Source organism: Augochlora pura, chromosome 3 (assembly GCF_028453695.1).
Source record: "Augochlora pura isolate Apur16 chromosome 3, APUR_v2.2.1, whole genome shotgun sequence".
NCBI classification, from domain to species: Eukaryota; Metazoa; Arthropoda; class Insecta; order Hymenoptera; family Halictidae; genus Augochlora; species Augochlora pura.
This window is the reverse complement of record NC_135774.1, coordinates 4,987,973-5,008,427: the sequence shown is the minus strand read 5'-3', so window position 1 is coordinate 5,008,427 and position 20,455 is coordinate 4,987,973. Positions and strand designations below refer to the sequence as shown.

At 33.8% G+C, this 20,455-nt stretch overlaps 1 protein-coding gene across 7 annotated transcripts in view; it reads right to left on the bottom strand.

Moving 5' to 3' along the window:
• The window catches only part of Unc-13-4a (BAI1 associated protein 3), a 196,107-nt gene that overhangs the window by 110,791 nt on the left and 64,861 nt on the right, over positions 1–20,455 (bottom strand). For all 7 annotated transcript variants that reach the window (XM_078197378.1, XM_078197380.1, XM_078197384.1 and 4 more), the window contains exons 2-3: positions 6,833–7,454; positions 2,953–3,200 (exon numbers count right to left, since the gene is read on the bottom strand). In XM_078197378.1, the coding sequence (XP_078053504.1) occupies positions 2,953–3,200; positions 6,833–7,030 (446 nt within the window). In that variant the 5' untranslated portion in view covers positions 7,031–7,454. The remainder of the gene's footprint in view (positions 1–2,952; positions 3,201–6,832; positions 7,455–20,455) is intronic.

Here is a 20,455-nt window from a genome sequence, read left to right as displayed (position 1 = left end):
GGAAATATTATCATAAACGATGTAAGTTCGGAATAGTTTTTCCAAGCTGGCAAAAAACAATAAATAATAAATAATATTAACAAAAGCTATAAATAACATTTCAAGCTTTAAACACAGATCTCTTAACTGCCTGTTCGGAATACCGTGGCATTGCTACCAGTTAATTAAAGTGACCTTAGATAAACGGGATTAGTATGGTTAATTGGAGAGCTTAGAGAAACTTGGAGACGAACAGATTAAGCTATCAATGTAGTTTGGAACGGGGAGCCACTTGCCTTTCGACAAACATTGGTCAAGATTAATTCAAGCCAATTCAAATTACTTATTACTTTAAGAAAGTTTCCCGATATCTTGAAGCGATTAAAATTTCATTTACTCCGGATTAAATGTGTATCGAGCGAAGTAAATAAAATACATTTGATTTGAAGTTTACTGAGACATGCTATTTCTTTTCAAGAGTTTTACCAACCGGAGACTCATTCAGCTCAAGATTAGGAAAACTACAAGGATTTTAATGTGATATTGATATGAGAGAAAAAAGTATTAGTTTTACAAACAGAGTATAGATATAATTTAGTAAGTTATTTATGCAAAAGTCCGCTTCAGTGTTGCAACTTTAATTATGTTGATCCATCAAAGAGCATTGGAAATTATGATTTAGAATACTTTATTTCTTTATTATAAAAGTATATTTCCATATATTTACTGCATATGAATAGTTGAATTATTTGAAGTAATATTTACTTTGGGATGTGCGAAGAAACAATCTTTTCAATTAATATCAGTGCTGTTAAACTTGCAACACAGAGTTATATTAACTTATTAATTGCAAAATCTTGTAAAAAGAAACGTGAGGAACATCGGAAAAGATTAATAAATCACAAGGAGCTTGGAAACATCAGAAGTTCTATCAAAATGAATAGAATATCGACGAAAAAAAGACATCAGATTGAGACATAATAACTCTAAATATAGATATATGTAACTGTAAAATGTATATATATAATTAAAATTAAACCGAGAAATTGCATTTGTATTCTACTAATGCTTTTCCTCAAAATAAACGAGTGCTCGGCGAGTTATCGATGGAAGTCTATCATTTTATTCAGTTACCAATTGGAACTGATGTTGAATACATAGTAATAGCATTTCTGTAATACCGACAATTGCGTAATGCTGTACAATTATAACTTCGGTTCAGCCTGTTCCTTATAATTATATCATTGCTCTGGTACCATCTACTGCCCGTCTTGCGAATGATGACAGAAATACGATTAATGACAAGCGGGGGAGAAGTAATATAGAACTGGGACAGCAATCAATGAGACCATCGCAAGACGATGGTGTCCACTGTTGTCTGTAATCATGTTGCTAGCTCAAACGTTGGAACTGTACGAAAGGAATATTACGTACCCAAAGCTAACGATGCGTTGAAGAAGTAAACCCAACGAGGCTACAACTAGAGATTTGCTTAAGATTCCAATTCAATAGTAATATCAAATTGACCCCTTCGTGTGTTATTAAACTAAATTAGTCTCCTTTCTTCATCAGTTCTATGAAAATGTAGAAAATAATGACAGCGGCACTGTGTATGAAGATTCTCGTTAAATCAAGATCATAAAGGCAGCTTTCGTCTATGATCTTACTGAATACCATCAACATCATCCCCTATTATTAGAATAATCTCCGCTCATGTGCATAATCTATGTGATTGACAATCCTGTTAAGAAAGACTTTCTATTCTGCACATGGTACTTCAATTTATTTTCCGGATATTTACATCGGAGAATAAGGAAATATTGTTGTCTATACTTTTTCTCTTTACCGTTTGGACTTCGATTTAACACTGATTTTCTGTGCAAAGACATAGAGATATTTTAATACGACTGGCTTTGAAGTAAATTTTAATTTCTTTTATGAAGAATCTTTTGTTATACAAGAGATTGGAAGCACAAACTCTTTTTACGGAGAACAACAAATGATTGTTTTATTGACGATGTCTTAATTTTGCTTTCCATCTTCTCACTCATTTGCGATTTACTGTGTCACGTACAGTGACTTCCAAAAAACGAATTGTCGTACATTACAGGTTACAATAACTATCAGCCACAATAACATCCAGTTTGACTCAGATACTTTTCTATCAAAAGAGATTGTAATTGCAGTAGAGGATTCTATATCCGTACATTTATTTTTTCAATATTCTAATATCCAAATGTTTCATTGTTTAATCATTATATTATTTAGATACATTATTGTTTCGTAGATAACTTGAATGAAATTTTTAGATAATACAATGTATTAATATCAATTTATTACAAAATCAAGCCTCCAAATAAAGGAATCTTAACTGCACTTTTAAGTGGAAATGTTATATAGCAAATAGCATCTGCAATTATACAAGAATATAACCTTGAAAAAATAGAATGAGCATTGCCAAAATCAATAATTTTACCTATTTTGTTTGAAAGTTGGCGTATCTTCGAGGACTTTTTTACAGAAAAGGATTCATTAAATTAATTAAAATAAGCAAACATTATAATGAAACTAGCGAAAGGTTAAATAAATACAGTTTTTTCATCGTGGTAAAGCAACACACGTCAGTTCTCACTATGCTTACTATTTAATGATTTTGACGTGAGAATTCCTGAAGCATTTAACATGTTAATAACTCGTTAGCAAAGCTGTAAGAAACATTTTCGCTAAGAGAAAAGTTATTACAAGTCTTCTCAGGAATCACACCTTTCTGGTTTTAACTGAAGTTATAGTAAATTCTGTATAAGCGTCCTGTAGTCAACCGCGAGGTTGATTGAGCCACCAGTATAGCGATGGTTAAAGAAAGAGAAGGTTCGTTTTCAACGGCTCGTCTGAAGGGTTGCTCATTTCAAGTAAAAGTCTCAGCGTTCTCCAGTGAAATAACTCACCGATGTGCATCGAAAAGGTGTCACTTACCCAGAAGTAGCCTGTATGTCGACTTCCGGCCAAGAGGGTCTCCTTCGGCAGAACATCAAAGGCGGCCGATCGGAGGAACCGGTGCTCCTCCGAAAAGAACCGACTCTGCGCGGTGACGTGCTGCCCGATGCACTTCCTGTCGCAGGATGCACCGTCAGTCCTGGAGAGGAAGTGCACTCGAGAGTTCGTCTACGCGTCGACAATGAGCGTCCATGGGAGGACGGCGTAGTGCCCGGAGGTGGCACTACCTGAAACAGTAAACAGACGCGTCGAGATCGGTATAATTGTCTTCCAAGGAAGTTCCTATCCGGAGAAATTAACTCGCATTCCTTCCTAGCTTTCGTCTCTCCTAGCACTGACAGTTTTAAAACTTTTCGCTGGTATGAATTTTATTGTCTTCATAGAAATTCATCTTTCTCGGTGTCGAGTGTAGTTTTCTAGTTTCTGGCTTTTTAACCTTTTAGATACTACGCGCCACTATAGTGGCTTTCGCGAATGGCTCGTGCTTTACTCAATTGTTTTATTATTTATTAAAGCAAACAATTAAAGTGAAAGTGTGTATATACAATATATTAAGAAAAAAATATATGTTATTAGTACTACATATAGATATCCGGAAAAAATATATATTAAGAGAAAATCGTAATTTAGTTACGAAAAACTTTATTTGCGCAAAATCCTGCCGTATCTAAAAGGTTAATAATAGTAGAGGAGAAACAGAGAACTGGGATTTAAAGGTAAATAATTAAATATTCTTAAGTCATTCTAAAATAATAATCAATAGCGTTTTCCTTAAAATTACAACTTATATTTTTTAAAAACACAGGAAAGGTACGTGCAAAATGATTTGTTTTTTGGATGTCGTAAAGCCCGAGTGTACAACAGAAGTTAAAAATAACAGCTTATGTAATACATCTATAAAATGGAAACCTGATTTAAACGAGCTGTTGATTAAAATAATAGCGATTTTAATGAAATTTTAGTTAAACTGAATCTGTGATTTTTTAGACACATTTGATAGTGTTTGAAATGTATTAGAAACAATAATTTCCTTCTTGAAATTGTCAAAATATTATTGTCTTCCTCGTAAATAGTGGTCATTCTGGCTTTTTCAACTCTAGGACATTTAAAGCTGCAAAAGGTTTAAGGTCAGCATAAGGGAGAGTTCCGTGTACACATATGAGAAAGTGCTAAAAATATCTTTTCTGTTCGAGGTATGTTTATTTATAATTTAGTATGTTGTTTACAATCAATACCTTTCTATTACAGAACCAGACTGTTTATCTTTTACACAAATTCCTCTGTCAAAAAGGTAACGTTTTAAATTATGCGAGCACTTTGACCATGACGATATCAGAGACAAATTTCGTGTATGACGAAGGTAAACTTAGATAGTTTACAGAAATAAATGGGTTTTTATCAGTTACTCAAATCAAATAACTCGAAATGCTTTTCCAGTGGAAATAATCAGGTTATATGTCAATAATAAGACATCTTGTCTAAAACATGTCTGTCTATTTTACTTAACGACAATCTATGAATAGATAGTTTAGATATTTTTCATATTCCTTATCAATTAAATAATAATGAATTTTCATTCATATTATTTGTCGAATTGACAGAAGTCTTCGAAAAAATAATCATGCTGTACACGCTATATGTCAATGATATTTCAATCTTAGCACTAGAATTACTAAATCAGTGAAAATGAGTGGCATCTGATTTTTGGTCTTGCAATTCCTGGCAAAAATCTTTCTACGAAAATTTATGATACACACCTCTTTATTCGAACTTACATAATAGTAAGAATTATATGAAGTTCAAAATAAGTTCAATCTTTTACCATTCTTACAACACATTACATTGGTTGCGTAGTCCCTACTATATTGTTCCTATACATATAACGCACTTTATATCCTTTATAATTTTGTTTTGTAATTGTTTTCGCCAAAATAACTGACTTGGAAAGTATACGACACAATTTTCATTGGAAGAATTAGAAATCACCACAGAAATTGTATAGATACAAAAATTAGGTAAAGACATTATAAGACATAAAAAACGAAAATATTAAACGTTTGACTTCAATATTATACATCGCTGTGAAGATATGTATGACTGTTACTTAGATTTAATTTTCAAAAAATGCACGAATATATTATCGACGTGTATTTTATTATTTGAAAGTAATTCGCACTTCGGAGTGAATTTTCCGTGAATTTTCTTATCCAAACAGTGGTGTACTTGCTGAAAATGTAGAGCTTACTTAGCAAGAAACTAGAGCAAATAACAAGTTACCTCTGCTAGATATACCTCCAGTATAAAACTCGCAAAGAACGCTACAGTCAGTGCGTTCTTTAGTTACTTCCACGCAGCTAAAACACGTAGCTTAAACTGTTTCACCGGTATACAAGGTTGATGTTTAAATACCCCTTTTCAGATAATAATGCAGAAAAAAGTTTTCATTACATTATGATATTATTTGAATTATTTATTCACCTATTATCGTAGAGAATTCTAATTTTATTCGCACATCAAAGAGCATTTATAGTTATTTGAGGCGGTTAATATTATTTTTGATATTTCTTCTTTGGAATATTGGAATATCATTAAAACGGTACAAACATACTGTTTTAATATAACTTTTTTATTAATTTATATGAAAGAAGTAAGAGTTAACTGACTCAGTATAAAAATATCATATCAAAAATCATTTTATGCCAAAAATGAACATTTTACTATACTTGACAATAAAGTGCTTGCTGAAAACTTAACATCGGAAATTTTACATCCAAATTTCAAATTCAAAATGTTACTACTGTTTTGTAGGAAATGCTGAAAAATTTAAATTACAATTCTTTTACGAGTGCACACGAATCAAAATTTTTATTTATCTGTACTTTACAGTTGTTTGTGTACTCTTTAGACACTGATAAACGGGAAAACAATGGAAAAAACTGTATTTAAATTTTCTTTTCGAACAAATTAAAATAACAAAAAATCGTGTTCGACAAGCTAAACTCATTATTTAAAAAATATGCAATTTACCGTTAAATAACTTTTCTGGCTCCAACAGGTTCTGAAATCTCCAACCAAATACATGCTTTCCACCCCAAAATTTTAAAAGCTGTTTTTGCAATTGCTAGATTTTCACACAGCATATATTATTAATTTCTAGGTCTTCCGAATTTTCCTTTGTTAGTTCTATACTTTTCTTTCTATTAGAATTAATCTTGTTTCATGATTAAAAATAAAAAGTCTCTCCATCTCGGCATATAAAAATTCCATTGTTCCATACACGTTACCAAGGTTTTTCAAAATTTCAGAAAATTGTATTTTTAGTCATTTTTCTCTTACGTTTGTAATTATAGTATCACATTGCGTACGGCGCATTTTTACGCTCTCGAAAAGTTGACATTCATTTTTTTTTGCTAACCATTTGTTAAGGGGATACGCAAGACTTCGTTACCCTGGTAACATAACAAGAAAGTCTATATTTAGTTCCTTAAATTGTCGATTGAGTCGAAAAAACCTGAAAACGAGATATCCCGTTTCCAGGTCACAACCTTCGAATTGCTAAAGATGAGAAATCTCGTATCCCGTACGCAATGTGTTAACAATGGATAGCTAAGACTCTTCCCGAGATGAATGCTTTTCTTTCTTTTATTTTCACATCCATCTAGTCAGTATTTATTAAAGTTTCTGATAAGCATGACATCGGACCACGTCATGTGTCATGAATTATGTTTATGTCCTAATCTTTTGAAGCTAATTTTTGTTAGGTTGAAAAATATTCTGAGAGCTCAGTATTCAGTGGCCCATAGTAACGAGCACATCTATCCTACAGTAACAGATGAGCTTTGTAGAAAGAATACTATACCTTGGGATAACCATGTGGGGTCGATTGTTGCGCGGTAGAGTTCGTGTTCGTTGTCCCAGTGACGCTTCCGGTGGAACTGCTTCTTCCGGTCGCGCTGGAGGCCGAGTCCTCTCGGTTGAAGGAGAACCGTTTCGGGCTGAGGCCCAAGCTCGCGACGCTGTCGGTTACTATCTGCGATAATGAGTTCAAGAAGCTCATTGTCAATGTGTGTAGGTGTGTGCTTGGTCACTACGTAATATATCCTCCCTGATGATCTAGACGTGATTCTCGCGCGAGTCAGAAGAACCGTTATCGTTATTCCTGTCCTCGAGCCGCTGCACGGGGACAACTTCGAGGCTTCCACTTCGTGCGAACTTTACACGCATCGATCTCGAAGTAGCACGGCGGATTGGCTCGTTGAGACGGGGAGGAAAGCACCTCGACCTCGAGAACTTTCACGGTTCTTTGCGTCACGACGATATCGATTCTGCCTCAGAGCCATTTGCAATTTTGTTACTTCTTTCTCCTGTTGATCGCTGCGGTCCCCAGTGGGATCTTAAGTCATCGTCTCTCGACCGCTTCTTTAAATCGTTTCCTCTTTTCTCGGAAGACGGGAATCGCTTTCATGTTGCGCCCGCATCATCTGTGGAACAGAAAGACTTCGTTAGAGCCGCGTGAAAGACGTTGACTTCGTGGACGGTATTGTTCTACGAAGATGCTTAATCCCGCCACCGTGGACTGTGTAGCAATCGAATTGTACGCTTCGCTAGGGTATTTTCTTGATCTGGCTAACTGCAAGCCGATTTCAACAAGAACTGATTAAAATGTATCGGAAAAATCTATACAGTACTATTTGCTAAATTGTCATTCTACTGTTCAAATAAAAGTGAAAGTGAAAAAAAGGATTATTTCAACATACTATAGTTAAATTGCGGATTTTCTGCATTGTTTTCAATGGATTCAAATTAGTAGCACTAAAATTACCAAGTTTAGTGTTAAAACAAGAAGTACATTTGTATTTAACTCTCGTTGTATGCAATTAATGAAGAAATCATAAATATTGAACACATATTTAAGACATGTATGATAATCGTTAAAAAAATCATATTATACAATATAAGCATAAAAATGTGCGTATAGTACAGCACGTTTACTGCATAATGCAGTGAAAATTTATTTTATGATGATAATTAGTAATTAGTAATTGGTAATTACAAAGAATCATATCCTCATTAGAAGAATCTGAAGTTAATGCTTTAGGGATAAGTCAACGCTCTTGTATGTTGTCATTGTTGCGTTTGTTTTCACTTTGTCTCGCACGCCTGCACGCATGCACGATTTATGGTGATGTGCTGCTAGCTGAAAATGACGACCACGTGGCAACGAGACGGTGATGGCAGTCAGGCGGTGTTGTTAATTTACAATAGGTCAGGCTCATTTTCTAGAAATTGAAGTCATTAGGAAGGGATCGTTTCTGCCAATAACGGAAACGCGTTTATCCTATTTCTGCGAGGCAATAACATGGGTGGGTTGGTGAGAATCGGTCAAACACTTTTCTCAGTGCCTTCTTTTGAGCAACGGGCAGTACTTTATTCAGATCTTCGAAAAGTCAATCGCAATAGGTAAATGAATAGTTCCTCAAGTCATGCAAAGTAACTTGTTCCGTAGCACAAATTCAATCTGCGGTTTTGTTTACAATTTATTAACGAAAAACAGTAACCAATGAGAGTTGTTAGGCTCGTTGGCTAGGGCGCCTTACGTTAGCCGAGATCGCCACTGATTATGAATGTTTTTCGTTAACAATTCGTAAACAAAGCTATGGATTGCATTTGTGCTGAGGAAAAAGGTAGTTCAAATGACCTCAGTATCCCCTCATTTTCCTATTGCGAGTGACTTCTGGGGCACTTTGTAAATTATTTGTATCGCATTATATCAGGTTATACTACTTGTATCAACTTACATTATAAATCACGTTAATTATTAATGTGTACGAAAATCAGTTTGAATCAGTTTGACAAAATTCTTTGTCAGAACTCTTGTAGTATTGATTGAAAAACATTTACTACATTGTAACATATATAAAAATGTAATACGTTTCTCTAAAAACAATGAAAATCGTCAGTTTTCAGCCGTGGCACAGAAATTGGTACATTTATCCTAGTTATTTTAACACGTTACCAACCGGTAGCCTGTAAATCGACTTTTTACCTTGGCCGTAGCCTGTAAATCGACTGTCATGACAACTGTCATTATTATTTGCTATCTATTATTGGGATATTATTACATAATTTTTTAAATAGTAGATATTTTTCGCGATGAATAAAATGGTAATGTTTTGAAAAAAAATGGTAATGTTTACGCCGAATGATCGGTCGATAAAGTGTTAACATCTCAGAAACATTTAAATTGATTCCTCGAATTTAAAATAAATTAAAGCATTTTGAAAGGTGTCCGAATTTAGTAATTTCAGCGTAGAATAATACCTTACTTGGCTAAAGTTGTCTAGGTCAAAAACAAGGTTATCGGACGGGACGTTTGACAGTAATTAGAGGACGCTTTTAGAAGCTAGCACGTTTAATAGACATCCATTATGCTGCGACCTTCGTCCAAGTTTACAGTAAAACCCTTGAGGGTATTTTCGCTTTTTGAGGTTTGCTGATAGTTGGACGAGTCGCCTCCAGAGGTGTGCTCCCAGAGGTTTAACCGAATGGAACTCTATATCGACTCAGTTCTGCTGCGGTTTCGAGAAACGTATTGGTATAATCATGGTGTGCCAACTGAACCTTGATCGAACTAACAATAAGAGGGATCCATTGCAGTCTCGAGCAATGTCTACCGTAACGATTCACCGTTCGTTGTTACACACCATTGCTACTGCGAGTTCAATCGATACGTAGAACAAATTATACTTGTCGTTTCTTAAATCTTTAACATTTAATAAGCATACTAAGGCCAACCTGCAATGTTCTCAATATATTCACAAAGGTTTCCCATTTCTTTTCAAAAACTATTTAAGTACATTGACTGATACGTAAATCTCTATAGAAGTTATGCGATATTAGAATAACTTTTTGTAGAAAAATAAGAATGAAAAAGAATTTTTGTTACAGGAATTATTTTAGCAACCTTGTTTCATAAGCTCCGGCAGAGATTCACTTATTTGATAAATGTCTATTCTTACTCAATACTTATGCTACGAGTCTTTAAAAACAACATACTTCTTTTAGCTGTTCAATTACTTAAACTGGCACATTTCATGGGGTTTTCTCCCTGCGAATATCCGGAATTTATGGGTAGATGATTTCAATTTTTATTGCTAGTTCTCAATCCTAGATTTAAATCTAATTTTCATGCATATGAAACTTTTTCTCGTCACTGTACGACCTGTTACATGCGATATCAAACTATAATTGGGATAAAAAGTAAACTGATTAACGACAACGATTATAACTTATAAGTTATTAAAACTAATTTATGACAATTAGGCAAAATGTAATCCTATAAACGCTTATAATTCGTTTTCTATAACTCATTTATGATAATTTGTATTTTTTGTGAGTTGTAATCGTTAATCATTAATCGGATTACTTATTGTTCAAATCCATGCGCAACACGAAACATTGTAGTTTCCGGTGATGTAACATGTTCGTTTTAATGTCAAACAGAGAGTACAGTAAAATTTTCGCTCCGGTCAACAAACTGAAACTGCTCTGAATATACATACGCTGTCGGTAAAAGTGTCAGATCAAGGTGTATGATTAATGAAACGGTATAATATCGTGGGGCGCGTAGTTATATGAATTATGTATGCTCTACTTTCGAATATGAATTTCATTAAACTCTTGCGAACCAATATTTTCCTTTCTGGTTAACGCGTAATTCTGGTGTCACTGTTTTCTATAATGACCGATAATGTGCATACGTTTACTGCATATCCGCGCCTATTTTTAGTTCATTAATTGAAGTTGTTCTCCTCGTCCTGCAATTTCTATTAACAGATTAATTATCGCGTGCAAACTGTGTATCGCAGCGTCACATAGAAATAGTAATTATAAAACTATGGTTCCCAGTTTGGAAATGGAACAACATTACTAGAGTTGTCAGGTGATGTTAAATAAAGTTACGGGAATAGTTGTTGCGAATGATTTAATTTTCGTCAGTAATTCGCGAAAGTAATTAAAACCGAAATGAATTTCTCGATGGCACAGTTGAACCTAGTCAGTTTTTATACGGCTTATTCGTTATGTACCTTCTCCAGCTGTGCCGCCATTTTCAAAAGACAGATTGCCGTGTTTGAATAGATTAAAAAAGAAACGATATTCGACTGAACGCTGTCCACCCTCTATGCCGATACGTTTCAACCCGGTCTAGGTGAAATGCGTTTAATCGACTACACGACAGGGAACTGCAGTGCCGCTACCACTGCAAGAGTTTATTGATTCGTACGTCAACAAATATATATAATAAAACAGACGAAGTTTTGTCTACCAAATAAACTAATTTGAAAACAGATTGACGACGACGGTTGAAGTGAAAATTCAATGCTTGTTTATTTGTTCGAGCGAAATGAAATGGCGTCGATATGGTATTTCGCGCAACGTTTCGATTTTGACAGAAGTTGTTGAAAGTGTATAAATTGAACGACTTTAGTACTTCAATTGGAAACTAGTACAATCGAAAAATCGGAGTTACGGTATGCTCGCGAAAGTTTCTCACGCTTGTTCATTACTGCAATGAGTTCATGCGAAGCAAAAATATATACTTTAGGTGCAATTAGAGGTAGAAATGTGAATTGTTGCAGAGATATATATATTGTAAATATAGCCATGATTCTGGTCTTAGATTTAAGATGCTACGAACTTAGCTTAAAAAGAACCACGATTATTTACAAAAGTAAGTGTATATTATTAATACATATATTAATATTTCGGAAAACATTTCCCTCTCTTTTAAATATTTCTTTCAGAGAGCGATTGTTTGGGATGTTTGTAGCAAGGAAAAGATTCGTAAAACCGTTGTGACACATTTTTGCAGCTAATTTTGAATTATTCATTATTTTATAATTTTAATAATAATTATTATTGCAAAATGTAGAATACATCACTAGTATCAATCAGGCAACAGTTTTCTGGAGGATGATTAATCCCTTGCGTTATAAAATCCAGTCAGACTTACAGTAAACATTCCCCACATAAACTACTAAGCATTTTGCCTAAATCGATAGGAAACATGATTCTTCCATGATCAAAGTGTTGGAATGAACGTAAAGAAGAACATGTAGAAAATAAAAATTGCTTCATTTTATCAGAGCATTTATTAAAATCGAAATATTATAGAGGATCGAAACTTCTATGATTAAATAATCCCTTAAAAAATTCTTTTTCTAAACTTTCAACGTTAAATAATATATAAATAAGTGATGATCAACGATATATTGATATTTTTAACACGTTCACTGACGTTTCGACCTTCTGTGGGTGATTCTATAATTTTTGGTTACTATCAAAAATTCATCTCTATTATAATATATTATAAACCACATTATACAAAGAAGTTTAGAATGCAAAAATGTTCAAATATTATCTACCGTGATAAATATCAATGTTTTAATTGCAATTTCATTTGACACTGTGAAAATGTTAGAACTTGGTTTTCACTTGATTTTTGAACAAGCGCTTCACAAGTGTATATTTTTAAATATTGAAATATCTCTGAAAGCAGAAATTGTATACTTTAGAGTCTAAAGTATAGACAAGTTTCTAAAATCGATCTTTTTCGAAGTTTTCCAAATACTCCGCTCTGTATTGAAAATCTTTTACCCGATCGATAGTTCACAGAGATTGCTAAAATAGTCGGTTACGTGACTTTTGTGTTACCAAGATAATCAACTTCCGGAATTCCCTATATCTGTATTCTTCGGTTATATCCGCGCCTGTTCCGCACCCTATACACCGACTCATTTTCCTGCAAGACTCATTAACCTCGCGCGAATTCTTCTCACTTCCGTAGCTAGGCTTTTCCAAACAAGTCAACCGTAGACTCCGCGTAACAATTTCGCAATCGAGTAGAAGCCCACGAGCCTGTCACGATCTCAGCTTGCGGTACGTCGACACTCTGGCGACACTCCAACCCGGCGATTAATTAACCGTTCAATCGATATTATACCGCTTCATGATCGCAGACACTGTTGCTGCTTCCCGATGATATTGGTTTCCCGCTGGTTTTCTAAGCCTGATAAATGACACTTCATCGACTGTCGTTAGTGCTGAGATCGGGCCACCCCTTAAGCTCTGACTCATATCATAGAGCGGGTAACGAGTGTGTAGGTTTGGCTACCGCTTACGGATGGGAGGAATGCGAAGGTTTCTTGAATCTGATTAACCTTTTATATAACAATGTTCTCATACAGAAATAAACATCTGTACTAGGAACGGATCTCACACATCGTTTCTGAACACTACAGTCTTGTTTTTGTTGCTACTTTTTTAAAGGATTATAATCAGTTGAAAATAATTTAACGGTATGTTGAAGTTCTACACAAATTTTTACTGATCTGTATTTGATCTATTCACTTTTGTCATTAATGTATAAACTTTACAATCCAGTGATTATTGTTATTTTTATTAATACGCGACGAGTTGGACCTCCAAGTATTAATTAATTATTACTGTGTAATATTATACTAAACGATAGGATACTCGGTATTAGATTACTAAACACAGGTTACAATATTAGTAGAAAATATTGAGCATTATATATCGAACAAAATATTGACGTTTCTATTATATGAAGATTAATAATGAAACATGTTAATAAAAGTATAGAATAATTCAATCATATATATGTATGTATACAATTCGGAGATATTCTAATCCCGTACGGGCTCTTTTTATTTAAGTCTTATCTAGAGTAACATAAAAGTTAGTAACTTTTGATAATGTAACTTTTCATGTATGCAGAAATGTATTTTAATCAGGCTGATAAAGAATATTATTATTTCTTTTGTGTCCACGAAAACGAGAGATTATTCAAACGGTGCCGAAGAACGTATTCATTCGAAGCGTTGCCACTTTTGCTTCTAATTCCAAACAGAATCGAATAGCTGTCAGCAGCTTGAAGGAAAGTTTAACGAGTTTCGTTACACCCTATAAAATATGGTAATCAAGCGAAAAAAATACGTACTGCTCGAGTTTTCATTAAGGAGAGCAGGAAGAGTAATCCTACGGGGATCGGGAAACTTCAAGCGACTCAAGCCGAGGACCGAAACGAACGACGGAATGTAATTTGTTTATTATCGACTTCGGAATACTTGAATATTGACCAAACTTGAGCGGGATCAACTTCATTAAAACTTTCCTCAATTACTAGCACACGCTATTAAGTCACTTTCATAAATATCCGTGACAGATCTAGATCGTGGAAATGAAAATATTGAGAAACATGGTGTACATAAAAACATCCTGCATTGTCGAACATTTTACGAAGAGAAACCTAATTGTGGTTTCTTAATTTGGTTCATCAAATCGAGTGTCGCCTCATTTTACAATTTATTTCTCCATCGAAAAAGGATGTTTTTTATTTCTATCGTAGTCATAAAAAAATTCTAAAATTTTATATTATTTAATGAACGTTTGTTGCAAGCAAATATGTTATTACAAGCTACGTCTATGAAATTTAATTCTCTATTAAAACTGGACATTTCTTCATTTTTACAGTATTCATGAAGAGCATTTCGCCCATTCTTGCATAGATTAGTTTATAATTTTCTTCAAAACTTCTGCCGATTGAAAATTTGAGCCGTTCAGTGCACACATCGACTAACTCCATAAAACAAAAAGTCGAGAAACGCGATGAAATGATGTACATTGATTTTTAAAATTCCTGTTATAACATAGATTCACATATACTATAATATAATGTAGAATGAATAAATACAGATATAGCTTTCATTTAACGTATAATTTAATGTATAAAATTAATATTATTTAATGTATAAAGTTAACAAGAAAGAATAGCCAAAAAGAAAAAAAAAAAAATTTTGCCGTTTAATGGTGTTAATCTTTATTATTCAGGAAAGTTATTATAAATATAAAAAGTTATGACTATACCAAGTGCTTTGACACTTAAATTTAAGATTTTTCAAAAAGTGGAGTTAATCGATGTGTGCACTGAGCGGCTCATTTTTATAAAATCCTTTTATTCGTCGGTAAATTAATTCTTCCAAATTCGTAAGAAAACTTATAAAGTTAAACAATTTATTCTGTTTTAACGCGTATATGAAGACTTTTCCGATTGTATACAGTTGAAATTCACAGAAAAGTACAAAAGTTTCCTCTTTTGCATTAGTCTGGAAATGTAGAGATAAAAAATCTATGGCATCGCGTTATGCGAAGCGTGTATACGTAGAGTACAAAATTTCATGACAATTCTCATTTTACCTAGTTCTGAAAATGGAGAAATGCTCCAGGTAACTGTGTAACTGTCTGCTTGCAGTTGTTTTATAAGAATTCCATCGAATAAGGATAACAAGATTCTGACGTAATAATTGGCTTTAGTAGAGTTTCAGAAAGCTATTGATGAAAGCAGCATTTCTCTGTTCCCTATCCCTTCCGATTCTCATCGTTCCCTCATTTCGCGATATCCTCAGCAATAATTGCCCGGGGTGCTCGTTTCCGGCAAGGATCGCATCCTGCCGTGAGTTTTACAAATATATATCACACAACGGGGGATGCTAAACAAAAGCGAACGGGAACGATTTCAGGGACTGATCGAAAGCTTTTACTCCCTCGAATCTAATTCCAGATAGAGTGCCTCCATCATTCCGATAAGACCACCATATTCATCTATGATTTACCATTATGAGTTTTCTCAGCGCGCCATTTATTACTTATCTTACCAGTCCTCTGTGATCGAATTTTTCTATTCACATTTGCCTTTCCGTAAAATTTACCTTCGTTTATTTATATTCATCAACTACATAGTATCCCATCAATCATTTATCACGTTTATTAACACAATATCCACCGGTCATTCGGCTGTAAATATTTCTATTATTATAGACTAATTAAACGTTTTATGTTTTCATAAAATAACTATTAGTTATCATAACAACCAATTTAGGTTATCGGCAGAAAACCTGTGAAAAAAATTATCGGTAAAAAGCTGATTTATAGGCTCCCAGTCGGTACAGTGCTAACATTAAAGTAATACCTCAGAGATCTGAGTCACTTTCAATTTATACGGAAAATATTTCACGATTAAATTCATACAATTAATTAAGGAAATAACTTGTAGTGTACATAAAATGCTTGTTTTGCAAACGTGTACAAGACCTTATTACATACTAAATTGGAGACTTTACTCATATCTCTAATTATAGATATTAGCAAAAATTATTTGTTTGCATAAAAATCAGAAGTATTGAAGCGAAGAACTTCCATAAATGTATCACATTAGAATGTTTTTTTAAAATATATATATGCCTATAGTGTGAATCTTATTCAACTCTGCGGTCGAGTGGCGGCTCTAAGGTGTCGCTAAAAATGACCATGCCACGTTTCAAAGTAATTACTTGCAAACGTGTTAAGTATTTGGAAAATTGTTAAGAGATGTTAAATGTTGCGCGAGTCACAAAATACAATACCATATTGTATAAGATGTTCCAAGTTATATAAAATGGAGACACCATATGTCTGAACAAATATTTTGTATTTCCAGTTAAAACGGCTCCCACTGCAAAGGGTTAGTAATCAAATGTAAAATCAATTAATAATTCATTATATACTGAATTTTCACGCTCGTTGGAAGATGTCATACAAATTGATTCATTTACAGAAATCAATCTTTTGATCCGAATAAATACAATGAGAAGATTGTATTCGAGGCGTTAATCTACGTAAAATCCTATTCTGCCTAAGCTAGCATACGAACCCTCAGTCCAGTATCAGCATCTATTATCTCCTAATCTAATGGATTGTGCAACGCAATCGATGAGTCATTAATTTTCTACATGCACACATCATTAATGCTTCTCTAGCCAAGGTAAAAAGACTAACGTTATTGAGCTCATTAAAATTACATTTAGATTAAAACATTTCAGGAATTCATATACTAGAAATAGTTACACGATTGTTGTTAAACTTTAATTAATTGTCCAACGTAGTATTCACGTTTATTAATATCAAATTTAAACTGTATGTAATCTCTTAATCGGTAAATTATTGGCTTTTGCATGCTATCGGAAATATTAATGGTACTAATATACGCATTATATGGTTATATTTTATTGTTAAAGTGAAATTTAGAATTAGAGAAGGATTATTTTATATTTAATTACAAATTGTTTCCAAAGTAACAATGGTTAATAGTTTTATTGCGAGTTTTTTTACATTTTATGAAAGATGGGATTAAAAAGTGTTGAAAGCAGAAATAGGAATGCTTATTTAATAGTCTGCTGTTTATTATATTCATAATAACAAACTCGGAAATCTTCAACTGTAGAATATTTTATCACTTGAGGTAAATGTTAATTATAAATACTGATCCTTGAAAATTCGATTATTTATTCAAACAACAGTGGCTCTTATAGGTTTTTCATTTATCGAAACAAACCCTGTCTTTTGTCCTTAAATTGTATCCGAAATGACAAGAGTACTGAAAATATTAAAAACGGAACGCGGAACAATTCCATCTAATTCCTCGCGGAGAATTCGCACAAATCTTTTTGAAATTTCTTGTATTATGTAGGAGCTTGACCTACTAACTTTGTTAGGGGCTCGAAGTTTGCTTCAGTTATTTGCGAGTCTTCGGGAACTGACAGACTTATCGATTCACTTGAATTTTTCAAGTCGGCAGCCCTTGAAGACGTTGCCCTTTTCACATCAAACGTGTTCATTACACCATGCTATAATTGCCGTAGAGTTTAGAGGACTAATTGAACCTAATAATACTCCGAATAGTACAGATACGAAATAACGTGACCTAATTCTCTTAATGGCAGTTCGCATCATTTCTCGTATCATCATTTGCCAAGTTTCCAATGCGTAGGTATTATTAAATGATATCGTTCATTAAATAGCATTGGACGTCAATTACTCGTTACATTTTCCATGAAGAATGTGTGCGATTAGTTTCATATAATCAATGGAATTTATAATCCCGTGAAATTCTCGGAAGCTTCGAACCGAGGCGTGCGTAACATGCGCAACATCATCTGTGTACACAGCATAGAGAAAGCAATTGGACTCAAGAGAAGAGTTACCTCGGTATCTCGGTGCAAACGTGAAGCTGCAATTAAGTAATGGGTTTTAATGTAACTAATTCAAGGTTCGTTGGAACCAACCACTTCGATCAAGAGTACGGTAAGCTGTAACTTGAGTGGGATTTCGAAAGCAGCAAACTCATGAATAAAATCTAAGCTTCCTAAAATTCCAAGAAATTTCAAAGGATATAGTAGCATAGTATAGAATCAAAACTATGCCACCGTTACTTTGAAAGAAGGACAACTAAAGAGCTATTAAACGTGTTTGTTGCTTCGTTTCGAAGGGTATTTTCTATGGTACTTGTTTTTACAGAGAAGATATCGTAACCTCTTTTTAGATAAGACTTTAAACAGTGGAAAATTACTTTAATATGTAACTTATACACACGTTTACGAAACTTACAATAAATACAGACAGTAACGTATAAGTGCATTCATCAAATTACATTTTATAGATCATTTTTATAGAATATTGTTATTAACTTAGTTGCAAAGTAGCTGAGTAAGAACACAGAGGAAAATTTTTATCTTATTCAGAGAAATCAAATTACTCAGCGAAATTATAGAGTGACTTAAGGAACCGAAATTAAGACGACAATGTCGAAGCCATCGTGTTCAATGTATAATAGATAATCTATTGCAGAGTCTATTGTACATGTTCCATATATCTACATGTAACCTCACAAAGAGTAATCCCTCAAGTACTTACTAACGGCTATTAAGCAGAATGAACATCTAAATAGAAAGAGACAAAAATTAGCTGGAGTTTTAAAAATTTTTACATAAAAAATAATTGAATATATTTTTTAATCCAAGCCATTATAATAAAAATGGCGGAAAGTCTAAATAAATACAGTATTATACAGTATTATATATGAAGCAATACATGACTCTGTAGGTTTATCATTAAAGTAAAAAATTGGTAAAATTATCGACTCGATGTAAGAATCTTTCTCAAGTCCTCATCTACTTTTTGGGAAGAGAGTTCTACATCAAAAATCTTGCTGCTCCGTTAGGGTTTCCATCACAGTAATTTTAATTCATTTCTACACGGTGAACTATTAATATTATTAATTGTGCTTTCAGTTATATTAGAATCGTAGCTACCTCTAGACACATATTGATTTCGAATTTCTCGCTTCAGCGTACGTGCTTCATAATTTTATCAGGCGAACAGAAATCAACTGGGACTTTGACAGATCACAGATCGTCTGGAATTTCTGAAACGCGAAAAAGTTGAATCCAGAAAGCACGAAATTTCGTCCGGCGTCCCCTCGACCTTATTTCCTTCGGGCCGAACAGCAGAATTGATCGACAGACGAAAGTGAAGGCACGACAGGTGGCCGGCTTCATTGGTGAGAGCTCGAAGGATTTCCTCGCACAAAAATGTCGTGAATGTCACGAGGCTGAAGGAGGGTCAGCAATGTTTGCGAAACAATTCTGGGACACGCTTTTGAGGCTCAACAGCCCCGAGATTCCTTCAGCTAAGGGGACACGATGAACAACGCGGATAAAACAGGAGAGAGCGTGGGTTTTTCTTGACGCAGGCCAATTTCATTAGGCACGCCAAGCTCCCTACTTCGTCGGCACGACGAGACTATAATAACGTAGAATTTCAAGCAATATCAGGCTTTCTTTGTGCACTCTTGTTCTAAAAGGCGTCTCAATTTTCTGCCATCCTACAGACAAGAAAACCATCACTTTGTAAATCTTGACTCGACAGTCTCTCCAACGTTCCATCAATGATTCAAGAGGAAGGAAATAATGCGTGCAATAACCGCCCGTTCATCTTTTGAGCAGATTGTCAATTTTGTCAAAATGGAATAAAAAAGTTTTTTTTATTTAACATGTCGATGGTTGTTTCGGTTATATGTGAGTGATAATAATTTTTAAGTAGGTTTCGAAATATATTTTGTTGTATGAATCTAAATGTTATAAGAATATCTTCAAATGTTTTCACGAATTTCAATTCGATCTATTCAGTTTTATTACGCATGTATAAAGTCTGCAGTATGCTTAGAGGTCATTGAAACGTATGAAATAATCATTAGTTTATTACAAAATATAATATAATGTATAAGTTATAGATTGTCAAAAGCGTTAAAAATTCTGGAATATTGTCTTTCAATTTAAAAATTCGACCTATATAGTATTTATGAATACAGATAGATATACAGGTTCAAAGTGTGTTGGAAATATAAATGTATTTGTCATTTTGCCAATGAGAATTCATAACTATAGTAGAAGCACACAAGTCTCATGTTTATTATTTATTGATAATAGGTGTTTGTTCCGATGGAAAAGGATGTATAAAACAAAACAAAATAAAGAGATGTATACAACAAAAATAATTATATCTTTTTAATAAGAATCCATAATAGTAC